Source organism: Onychostoma macrolepis, chromosome 05 (assembly GCF_012432095.1).
Source record: "Onychostoma macrolepis isolate SWU-2019 chromosome 05, ASM1243209v1, whole genome shotgun sequence".
Lineage (NCBI taxonomy): Eukaryota > Metazoa > Chordata > Actinopteri > Cypriniformes > Cyprinidae > Onychostoma > Onychostoma macrolepis.
Window position 1 is genome coordinate 35,256,365 of NC_081159.1, and position 12,511 is coordinate 35,268,875.

General features: G+C 38.6%; 1 protein-coding gene across 8 annotated transcripts in view; it reads left to right on the forward strand.

Annotated features, from left to right (window-relative positions):
- The window catches only part of rgs3a (regulator of G protein signaling 3a), a 220,927-nt gene that overhangs the window by 85,282 nt on the left and 123,134 nt on the right, over positions 1 to 12,511 (forward strand). For 6 of the 8 annotated variants that reach the window (XM_058774668.1, XM_058774664.1, XM_058774666.1 and 3 more), the window contains one exon: positions 4,228 to 4,271. In XM_058774668.1, coding sequence (XP_058630651.1) covers positions 4,228 to 4,271 — 44 coding nt within the window. Of the gene's footprint in view, positions 1 to 3,238; positions 3,255 to 4,227; positions 4,272 to 12,134; positions 12,247 to 12,511 lie in introns of those variants that run through there. The other 2 variants (XM_058774670.1, XM_058774674.1) reach the window with 2 other exon arrangements.

The following is a 12,511-nucleotide window of genomic DNA, read 5'->3' on the forward strand; positions in this document are numbered from 1 at the left end:
ACAGAAAAGGGAGATTTGAGATCGGTCTGTAATTAACTAGATCTTTGGGGTCAAGTTGTGGTTTTTTAATGAGAGGCTTAATAAGAGCCAATTTGAAGGTTTTGGGGACATATCCTAATGACAATGATGAATTAATAATAGCCAAAAGAGGATCTATGACTTCTGGAAGCAGCTCTTTTAGTAGTTTAGATGGGATAGGGTCTAACATACATGTTGTTGGTTTAGATGATTTAACAAGTTTATACAATTCTTCCTCTCCTACAGTAGAGAATGAGTGGAATTGTTCCTCAGGGGATCTATAGTGTGCTATCTGATGTGATACTGTAGCTGACAGCTGCAAGGATACAATTTTATCTCTGATAGTATCGATCTTGGAAGTAAAGTAGTTTATAAAGTCATTACTGCTATGCTCTTGGGAAATGCCAACACCTGTTGATGCTTTATTTTTCGTTAATTTAGTCACTGTATTGAATAAATACAGAGGGCTATGTTTGTTTTCTTCAAGAAGAGATGAAAAGTAATCAGATCTAGCAGTTTTTAATGCTTTTCTGTAGGATAGGGTACTTTCCCGCCAAGCTAAACGAAATACCTCTAGTTTTGTTTTCTTCCAGTTGCGCTCCATTTTCCGGGCTGCTCTCTTTAGGGCGTGAGTGTGCTCATTATACCACGGTGTTGGACTCTTATTCTTAATCTTCCTTAAGTGTAAAGGAGCGACCGTATCTAAAGTACTAGAAAAGAGAGAGTCCATAGTTTCTGTTACATCATCAAGTTGTTCTGAGCTATTGGATATGCTGAGGAACTGAGATAAGTCAGGAATATTATTTATAAAGCAGTCTTTTGTGGTAGAGGTAATGGTTCTACCATATTTGTAACAAGGAGTTGGCTTTGCAGCTTTAGCTATATGGAATATACTGTATAGGAGACTAGATAATGATCTGAGATATCATCGTTTTGCTGCCAAATTTCAATGCCACTGACATCAATTCCATGTGACAGTATTAAATCTAGAGTATGATTTCGACAATGAGTAGGTCCTGACACGTGTTGTTTAACACCAATAGAGTTTAGAATGTCTATAAATGCTGATCCCATGAATGGATATTAAAATCACCAACAATTAGGACTTTATCTGCAGTCAGCACTAACTACGATAGAAAATCTGAAAATTCTTTAATAAAGTCTGTATGGTGCCCTGGTGGCCTGTATACAGTAGCCAGTACAAACATCACAGGGGATTTATCATTAATACTTGTTTCTTTAGATAACGTTATATGAAGCACCATTACTTTGAACAAATTATCCTTGAAACCCGACCTCTGAGAGATACTGAAAATACTGCTATAAATTGTAGCAACACCTCCCCCTTTACCTTCTGGCAGAGATGGAAACTGAGTCTGGGACTTGGACTCGAGTCGCACTTAAGTCGCATAAATAAAGACTTGGGACTTGACTTGGACTCGTGAACAGCTGACTCGAAACTTGACTTGGACTCGTGAGACTCGTAAAAAACGCAAGTCATTTGGTATGGGAGTTTATGTATCTCTGAGGGGAACTGGCTATCTTTAGAAAAGTTTAGATGGTATTTTCTTCTCATCTTGCCTCTGTATAATGCATATTAAAGTAGCTTTCATAACTGCAGCACTGCTTTGTTTACAGCGGCAACCAAGGAAACGACGTTTAATTAATGTTCAAGCCACACCTGCTGGCAGAGAGTGAATTTGCTTTCTAATTCAGCCCGTCTGCTGTTTTGTGTAGAATAGTTTCACAAAACTAAAGTCAGACCATTTTGTTTTTGCTTCAAATTTCGAAATTATGCAATCCAATTTAGATTAAAAACTGCTCATGCTGCATGTATGCAGCCTCTTTGTTTGGATTGTGTTGTGTTTAAAATACAGTGGTTGCTTCTAATTTTAAATTGAAAAAGAGCACAGACAAAGCCTTAGTTTGATTTAGATTTCTTTTATTTGTGTTATTTATTTGATTGGGGTTTGTTTTAAAATTTAAATTTAGTTTTGTTGTTTGACACATTTCAATTTTACAAAGAAATGTGCAGCATTTTGTCTGATAATAAATTGACACCTTTTCATTTCTAATTTATCTTAAATTTTGTTAAAGTTTTTTCTGAGAAAATCATATTGTGAAATCAGTATTTCAAAATGGATTTAGCCTCAATTCCTAGCTGAAAGAACTGTTACTAATAAATAGAACAAAGACTTGAGACGTGACTTGGACTCGACCTCAAAGACTTGAGACTTGACTTGGACCTCAGAGACTTGTGAACATGTCTGCCTTTTGGACACGGTTCATGTTTGTAACAGTAATCTTGGGGTGTAGACTCGTTTAAAGTTATGTAATCATCTGGTTTTACCCAGGTTTCTGTCAAACAAAGCTAGATTATGGTCAGTGAAAATATCATTTACAAAAAGTGCTTTTGAAGAAAGGGATCTAATATTCAATAAGCCAAGCTTTATCATGTGTTTCTGTATTATATCATTTTTTTATTTGTTGAACATCAATTAAATTGTTACTATTACTTTGGTTTGGATGTTTTCTGTATTTTCTAGTTTGGGGAGCAGACACAGTCTCTGTAGTGTGATATCTAGGTGAAAAAGTTTCTATATGCTGAGAATTAACTGACTTCTGTGACGTGAGGCAGCTAGCAGATGGTCGGTTTAGCCAGTCTGCCAGTGGAGCCACATTGAGCAACAAGTCAAAGAATGGTGAAAGGAGCAGGCATAGGGCTGGTGAGAGCAGGCAGAAGAGACCAAGGAGGAGAAGATGGAGGTAACAGCCCTCATGGAGATGATGGGTGGTGTGGCCAGGAGGTGTTGACGCAGAGCACAACCATACAGAGGTCCATGGTGGAGTCAAGGGAGCGAGGAACCACGGTGGAGTAGATCCTGATGACACCACGGGGACGAGCGATGGAGATGGAGTCGTAGGAAGTGGAGACCCAGGTGCAGCCGCAGAGCCAGCGAGACCAAGCAGTGCCGAGGATCCGGGAGACTGAGGTGGAACCACAATGACAAGTGCCCAAGGTGGAACCTGGATGCTGGAGGACTGCAGCTACGATGGTGCGAGTGAGGACAGAGGTGGAGCTTGAGGGAAAGAGGAACCCAACAGAGCCATAGGGGTGGAGGGATGAGACATAGCTGAAGACCTGGAAGCCCATGGTAATGGCAGAGCGACGACTGACTAGGGTGGAGCCTGTGGAACAAGGGAGCCTGGAGGAAGCGTAAGAACGACAGTCCCAGGTGGAGCAGAGCAGTCTTTCGGATGAGATGTTAAACCGAGGTCCTGACTCTCTGTGGTCATTAAAAATCCCATGGCACTTCTCGTAAAGAAGTAGCCCTGGTGTCAAATTGTCAATCATGGCCTCCTTATAATCCCCATCCACTTGATTGGCTCTATCTCGCTCTCCTCTCCACCTGTAGCTGGTGTGTGGTGAGTGCACTGGCGCCATTGTACTGCCATCGCATCATCCAAGTGGATGCTGCACACTGGTGGTGGTTGAGGAGAGACCCCCCACATTGTTGTAAAGTGCTTTGGGTGTACAGCAATACACAATAAAGCGCTATATAAATGCATCATTCATTCATTCATTCATTCATGTATTATAGCAAGTTTTAAAATCACACAAGCAACAACCGACCATGAACAGAAAACCAAGAGGAACTTAAATACACAGTGATGATGATTAAAAGGACAATCAAGTGTGCTAATTAATCAACTAATAAATAACCATGTTAACAAATGGCGAACGGGAACCAAAGAACACAGGAAACAGGCAACAGAAAAAAAACAATCAAACTAGAATGTCCGTTACCGTTACATATTGGCGAAGTGATTATTATTATAATTATTATTATTCATTTTATCACATGAAGAGACCGTATACAAACTGACATAAATGTGAATTAAAGAAACAAAGAGGACCTGCTACAACACACTTAACAATTAAAAATTTAAAAAATGAATGTTATTAGGATAACATTGTGTAGGTGCCACATACAGTATGGGACACTCCCTTCAGAGTAATCACTTTAGTACACTTCCCTTAGGAGTAAATAAGGCAGGGGATCTTCAGATTTAGCCCTAGAGGTCCACTGTCCTGCAGAGTTTAGCTCTGAAGCTGAACAACTCCCTTAATTTTCTAGTATGTCTAACATGTTATAAAGCTAACTCTGTTGCCTTTTTAAAATAATATTATGACCTCTGTTTCCTCAGATCACAGTGAAGATCTGCGATTTTACTTGATCCACATGACCGAGGTGAGTTACACTTTTATGTCTATTTCATCACTTTTTTTTGTTTTAAATGATGTTCCATAATAGGTTTAAATCTTTTTTTTTTTTTGTCTTTTTGATGTTTTAATTTAATTTAATTTTTAAACAAAGTTTTGTGATTTTTTCTGCTGCTGCTACTGCTATTACTACTACTAACTACTACCACTACTAGTTTACATGAGCGTTTTTCAAACACTTCCTGGAGCCTCCCCAGCACCATATGTAAACTTTGCTGCGTTCACGCCATATCGTAATATGCTTTTCTATGGCAACACTATCAACGCCTAAACAGAGCCTGTGGTGGTCAGGTGGTACAGCGGTCATGTGGTACAAGTCGTAGCTCTCAGAATACTCCCAGTTCACAAGTTGTAATTACGAGTTCTATGAGGACGTGAACGCTTTTTACAAGTTGGAATCTCGTAATTACGGGAATTCAGATATGGCGTGAACGCACCTCTTGTTTGGTATTTCACCTGGTACAATATTGTACAAGTGAAACAAGTCATGATAACAAAGCTGGACGACTTGCTAAAATTTCATGCTGGCTTTTGTCACATTTATGTTCTGTTTTGGACTCTGTGTTATGTTCATTGGTTTCTGTGTCCCTTTGTTCTGGTTCCCGCCACTCCTTAGTTCCCATGGTAATCATTAGTGTTTTGTTTGTGTCAGGTGTGTTTATCCATGTCTCGTGAGAGTTTCCTATTTAAGTCTGTTCCTGAGTTTCTTTCACTGTTCAGTCACTGTTTTGGGCTTTGTCCTTTGCTCCTGCGTTTTCGATTAAAGTTCACCATTGTAGAATCTCCTGCTTTCCTGTCGGTTCCTGTGCCCCGATAAGCCGTGACAGCTTTAGGAAATGCATTTTTTTTTTCTAGCATTTGCTTTTGTTAACACTATCTGTTAGATTTAGGGTTGGGTTTAGCATAGGTGCTATATTATTTTAAAACAAGATAGAGCATTAAACTTTTAGTGCCACTCACCAGACATTTCATTTGCAAACTGCCGCAACATCTACAGCAACCAAGGCAATAAAACGTGATGTTTTATTTGTCCCCAATAAAACTGAGCACTTACTGGATATTTCACTTTGAATGTGCTGTGAAATGTGCAGGGAGCAACAAAATATAATTTTGGAGAGCCTGGGTTGCAAATGTGAGTAAAACACAGTCAGTGTTTTGGTGAAACTTCCATAATCAATTAATTTGTTGGCTGTGTTAATGTGTCATAAATAAAAACAGTTTGTAATATTGTGTTCAAGTGTATGTGTGTACTTGTTTATGCTACATTATGGGGACCAAATGTCCCCACATGGATAGTAAAACCTGACATTTTTTGACATTTACAAGGGGAAACAATGATTAAAAATAGTAAATGATGTTTATCTGAAAGTGTAACAATGCAACATGTTTTCTGAAAGGGGTAGGTTTAGGGGTAGGATTGGGTTAGGGCAGGTGTCACCAGACACGGTCCTGGAGGGCTAGAGTTACGGTCCTGCAGAGTTTAGCTCCAACCCTAATCAAACACACCTGAAGCAGCTAATCAATGTCTTGCTAGGTATACTTGAAACTTCCAGGGAGGTGTGTTGAGGCAAGTTGGAACTAAATTCTTCAGGACACAGGCCCTCCAGGATCAAGTTTGGTGACCCCTGGGTTAGAGGATAGGAAATATTGTTTGGTCAGTATAAAAGTAATAGAAATCTATGGAAAGTCCCCACAATTCACAGAAACAAACGTGTGTGTGTGTGTGTGTGTGCTAGAGCCAAATTTTACACACAAATACTAATGACATCATGATATAAAGTGTGACCTCATATTTACAATATGTAGGGAATTTTTTTAAACACATTGCTCAAAAATGATCTAATGCACTAAATCAAAGCTTTAATACAATTGCAAACAGAATCAATGCAATGCAAGTATTTCCTTTTGAAATATGGGACAACCTTACATTTGCACTTCTAATTACACATCTCTAGAAATGATAGCATCCCTTGATACTTCCACTGATTGTCCACAATTGCTATTGATGTAATTACTAGCTCGTCAATGATCATAAATTCCAGGAACAGGGTTAAGAACCACTGATCTATTTGATTGATCAGGAGCGGGCATCGGTTGTGTTATGTGATGGATACTAACAGGCTCCATTCCTGTTATAATAGGTCTGATAGGTCCATTACATGCAATCTGCTAGCAATCACATAATTCACTACATTACACAAGCTGGCTGGCATTCTGCAGCCAATGAGTTTGCTAGAGCAACATTTTAATAGTTTTAATAATTTTAATGTTACATTTTAATAGCTGGTCCTGGAGCACACTGTTCCTAGGTTCCTCTGAAACCCTCCACCTCCCCCAGCTCCACCTGTCTAGATCTGCTGTGGGATTCATGTATTCCTATTTATGCAGCAGCAGCAGCAGCATCTTACATCCAGGGCTGGAAATGGGGGGCGGTGTCCGGGGAGTGAATTTCGAGGGGTGGTGTTTCATTTCCAACTGGATAGGTTTATTTGGAAATTAAAGTGATTTCTATATTTTATCCATTCACAAGACTATGAAAGGGATCCCAGTTCTGCATATAAACATAGCGCTGTGTTTATGGTTCGCTGCGCAATGCCGTCTTTTGCCATTTAATACCTGCAGACTGCAGCCAATAGAAATGCTTTTCTCTGCGAGTCCTGCTTCTCACAGCACAGACCGTGAAAGCAGACTGCAGTTGTTGTCATTCATTGTAACAAACAAAGTGTAGATACGATGTAAATAATATATTCAGTGTGCAGTGTAGAGAGCTTCATTCATTAAAATGGAAGTTTGTGAGGTAGCGATGAATGGAGGGTAACAGCTTTTTAATGATTATAGAGAGTTTGCGCTGTTTCGTTTATGAATGAATCTTTGCTTTTGAACAAATCTAGTGAGTCGATGATTCAAAGACCCATTCATAAAGAGAGTAACTTGCTTCTTTCCTAAATTGATCAGCTGTTTGAACGAATCGATTGAATGAACGATTCAGTGTCAAAGACAGTGACTTGCTGCCACCTACTGGCAGTTTCTGTTTCATTTTTAAAGTATAAATTGAGCCATTTAAATCATTGAAATTTCTATATTTAAAACATTAATCTCATAACATTGTTATGCATTAACCCCTTAACTGTCACTCACAGTTTTGAACATAGACATTATAGTGCACTATCCAAACTTACATTTTTATAATTCATCAATGAAAACATTTTGTAACATGATTTTGATGTACCATTTCCATGGTAATGCAATGTCTGATTTTAAAATGGGTTTCAAAGGATGAATTTTGAGATTTTAAGTTTTCAACTGATATATATGATTTCTAATACATGATAGAGAAAAAGGCAACTAAGAAGACTTTCTGTGACAAAGGTCAGAACTCCTGTTATGATGTAGATTTTTCAGGTCCACTCTTGTCATAAATTAATCTATTACTTTTCTTACATAATTTTTTAACAAAAAAAAAGTAGTAAAATACCTATTTAGGAGTCTTAGACCTTTCCAACGATATATAGTTTGTCATGATTAGATTAGGATTTAATTGTAAAATAGTGAAGTAAACGTAGGCGTCCCACAGAGAGTCTTGTCAAAAATTTCTTAGCTGGAAGCTGGAAAAAAACCCTGAAAATAATAAAAGGTCTTTAATGCCTCAGGTGGTAAAATATGATATTTTGAATATGATATATTAAAATATGATTAAATTATTTTGGAGGTTTGATATGTGCCTAATGATGTGGGGTATTTGGAAGAACATGTATATTCCAAGTTGAAATGTTACAGAATCCCAGGAATTTAGAAGAACATTTTAGAACTCCTGTTATTGATCAGAAGGTCTGTTCCTATTTTTTTATTTTATTTATCTTTTTTTTTTTTTTTTTTATAAGTAGGAGCACTAGTGCTCCTGAAAAGAAATGTAAGCATAGAGTCCTCAAGAATGTAACATTAAAAACTAACTGCAAACATTTTTGCAAAGTAATATGTGCAAATTCACACACAACGTTTCTTTCATTTGGCCAATTGCAGGTGCTTGACTCAATATACAAGATTTAGAGAAAATATTAAATAAGTTGTTAATAAATGTTGTTATAGATTATAAAGTGTCTTAAATACATCTGATAGGTCATCTAAAATTACCATTAAAATTATAGTATTTAGTCAGCCACCAATTGTGCAAGTTGTCCCACTTAAAAAGATGAGAGAGGCCTGTAATTTTCATCATAGGTATACCTCAACTATGAGAGACAAAATGAGAAAAAAAAAAATCCAGAAAATCACATTGTAGGATTTTTAAAGAATTTATTTGCAAATTATGGTGGAAAATAAGTATTTGGTCAATAACAAAATTTCATCTCAATACTTTGTTATATACCCTTTGTTGGCAATGACAGAGGTCAAACGTTTTCTGTAAGTCTTCACACACTGTTGCTGGTATTTTGGCCCATTCCTCCATGCAGATCTCCTCTAGAGCAGTAATGTTTTGGGGCTGTCGCTGGGCAACATGGACTTTCAAGATTTTCGATGGGGTTGAGATCTGGAGACTGGCTAGGCCACTCCAGGACCTTGAAATGCTTCTTACGAAGCCACTCCTTCGTTGCGGGTGGTGTGTTTGGGATCATTGTCATGCTGAAAGACCCAGCCACGTTTCATCTTCAATGCCCTTGCTGATGGAAGGAGGTTTTCACTCAAAATCTCACGATACATTGCCCCATTCATTCTTTCGTTTACACGGATCAGTCGTCCTGGTCCCTTTGCAGAAAAACAGCCCCAAAGCATGATGTTTCCACCCCCATGCTTCACAGTAGGTATGGTGTTCTTTGGATGCAACTCAGCATTCTTTCTCCTCCAAACACGACAAGTTGAGTTTTTACCAAAAAGTTCTATTTTGGTTTCATCTGACCATATGACATTCTCCTAATCCTCTTCTGGATCATCCAAATGCTCTCTAGCAAACTTCAGACGGGCCGGACATGTACTGGCTTAAGCAGGGGGACACGTCTGGCACTGCAGGATTTGAGTCCCTGGCGGCGCAGTGTGTTACTGATGGCAGCCTTTGTTACTTTGGTCCCAGCTCTCTGCAGGTCATTCACTAGGTCCCCCGTGTGGTTCTGGGATTTTGCTCACAGTTCTTGTGATCATTTTGACCCCACGGGTGAGATCTTCGTGGAGCCCCAGATCGAGGGAGATTATCAGTGGTCTTGTATGTCTTCCATTTTCTAATAATTGCTCCCACAGTTGATTTCTTCACACCAAGCTGCTTACCTATTGCAGATTCAGTCTTCCCAGCCTGGTGCAGGTCTACAATTTTGTTTCTGGTGTCCTTTGACAGCTCTTTGGTCTTGGCCATGGTGGAGTTTGGAGTTGGACTGTTTGAGGTTGTGGACAGGTGTCTTTTATACTGATAACAAGTTCAAACAGATGCCATTAATACAGGTAACGAGTGGAGGACAGAGGAGCCTCTTAAAGAAGAAGTTACAGGTCTGTGAGAGCCAGAAATCTTGCTTGTTTGTAGGCGACCAAATACTTATTTTACCGAGGAATTTACCAATTAATTAATGTGATTTTCTGGATTTTTTTTTTCTCATTTTGTCTCTCATAGTTGAGGTATACCTATGATGAAAATTACAGGCCTCTCTCATCTTTTTAAGTGGGAGAACTTGCACAATTGCACAATTTGAGTACTAGCTTCAGCTGTTTACCACTGTAGCTAGGTAACAACTAAAGAGCACACCAGTTTCACTGTGGTATTTTAAGGTGCACACTCAGTCATTTTTTTCATGTTGAGCTGGCTGATTTGCCACTTACAGTGGGGCAAAAAAGTACTGTAAGTGGCAAATCAGCCAGCTGATCAGCCTTCCTGACCTACATAATACAATATGACACGTGCCTTGCAGAATGGGGTAGAATTGAATTTTGTTTGAAGCTGCTGAAGCAAGTCTTTAATTTAAATCAGATGTACTTTCATACGTTTTAAAGCGCTCCGCACTATAGAATTAAGAAATGTTAATTGTTTGTTTGTTTTACTATTTTTTTTTAACCAGGCAAGTCAATTAAGCCCGACAGGACTGTTTTAATTCTGCAAATTTAATTCCAACAAATTTAATTTCTGCAAATTATTCCAGTTCTGAGGAGAAGAAAAGTAAAATTAGTATGTCCATAAGCATTTTTTGTCACATTTTATTTTAAGGTCCAGTTATCGCTATTAACAAATCATTAACTATGACTTTTGCCTCGATAAACTCATACTTTTGGATTGGGGATGTAGAGTATGGTCATGCCGAATATGTGCTTTATAAGTACTAATAAACAGCCAATATGTTAATAATAGACATGCTAATAAGCAACTAGTTAATAGTGAGAATTGGTCCATATATAAATGTTAACATATTTTTTTTCTGCGAACATTGAGAAGAATACTTTAAAACAATCTAGTATGATATGTAACAGGTTGATATTGCAAAGCATTTTGAAGATACCAAAATTCTGTAAATGAATATACTGTATACAAATGAAGTTCTCAAGGCTCAGTGTACAGCGATGAGGCAGTGATGAGTTTTATACAGGACATTTGTGATTAATCTAATTGTGGCATATTATAAAACATCTAAACCTTTGAGGGCAACTTTGGGTGCATGTCTGTAAACTAAAAAAAAAAAAGATAGGAATTTACTTTGGCCTGTAAATTTGTGAGATCAATCATTATCAGCCTTAAAGGGGTCATCGGATGCCCATTTTGCACAAGTTGATATCATTCTTTAGGGCATTATTTAAAAGCCTATAACATACTTTGGTTAAAATTTCTCAATGGTAGTGTAAAAAACACCTTTTTTTACCCTGTCAAAATCAGCTCTGTTTTCAGAAAGCCATTTTTTGGTCCATGTTGCTTTAAATGCTAATGACTCTGCTGACCCCGCCCCTCTCTTCCGTGGGGTGATGAGCAGTACTGTTTACTTTAGCCGCGAAACTGGCTAACTAGCATGTTATTAGGAAAGGCGATTTGCAAATATTCATAAAAAACCCTTATACTCACTTCTTCTGTACACAGTAAATTTCCCGGGAATTTTCCCGGGAAATTTACTGTGTAGATGAAGTTGGATCACGAATGATTCGCGTGAACATAGAAGCATTTTGGCAGATCATGATCGGTGCATTCCCTTCAAAGCGAAAGTAACGTTAATCCTCTGTGCCTTCAGCGGCCCAGATGTCGGGAGTAAATGACGACTGCTATGTTCATTATTACATCCAATAACAAAGCAACTCAATTGCTTAATCTGAGACATCTTATCTTCCCCTGCACCGGAGTCAACACAATGGCGGTCTGACTGTTTACACTCAGCTCACTCAGGGCGGGTCTAAGGTAAAACGGCCTTGTCAATCAACTATCGTGGGAGCGGCCTGTACTGAACTATGTAATTCTGACAGGACTCTCAGAACAGCCTGATTTGAGAAAGGGGATTTAAAAAAAAACACTGGGTGGATTTTTATCATTATAGGATGGATGTGTACACATGCTTCCAACACACATTTATGTTCAATCAGCTTGAAAGTGAATTTTGCATCCGATGACCCCTTTAAAATAAACTCTGGCTGTGAAAGAAATTGAATTGAAAGTAAAACAGTCTGTCATGGGTTGGATTAGCATGGATTAGATAATCCAAAAGATCATCAGATCAAATGTATTTCCTCTCACATCAACTGCAGATGTTTGAATGGAAACACATTTACTCCTGGGCTGACATTAGCCGGCCTAGTCATTTGCCTCTCAAGGCCTGGAAAATGTGTGCACGCAGGCAGCGAGTGGGAGCGCCACCTCCCCACCCCCTGACTCTCAGATGCTGCGCGGTCCTGAGTGCTGTGTGCACGCGTCCACTCGCCCGTAAAACACAGCCACAGTGTGCCTGCATTGATCCTGTCACACCAGGCTGACTGCTGAGGATCTGCAGAAGGGGGTAAGATGCATACTGTTGGTTTTTATGTGCTGAAGATGTGTTTTTCTTGGAAAAATGTAGACTGGTCAGAGACTATGTGGAGGTTGTTTTGGCTCAAACTGAGTTTTGGGAGCAAAATGGGAGCAATTTCTGTGTGAAAACTGATACTAATTGTGGGTATTTTGTATTTGTAAAATCTCGACTTAATAAATGTTTGGTATATGAAATGCTTGCTTAACCAGAAGTGGTTTTGTTTTTGCACTGGACATAGTGGTTGGTAATACTT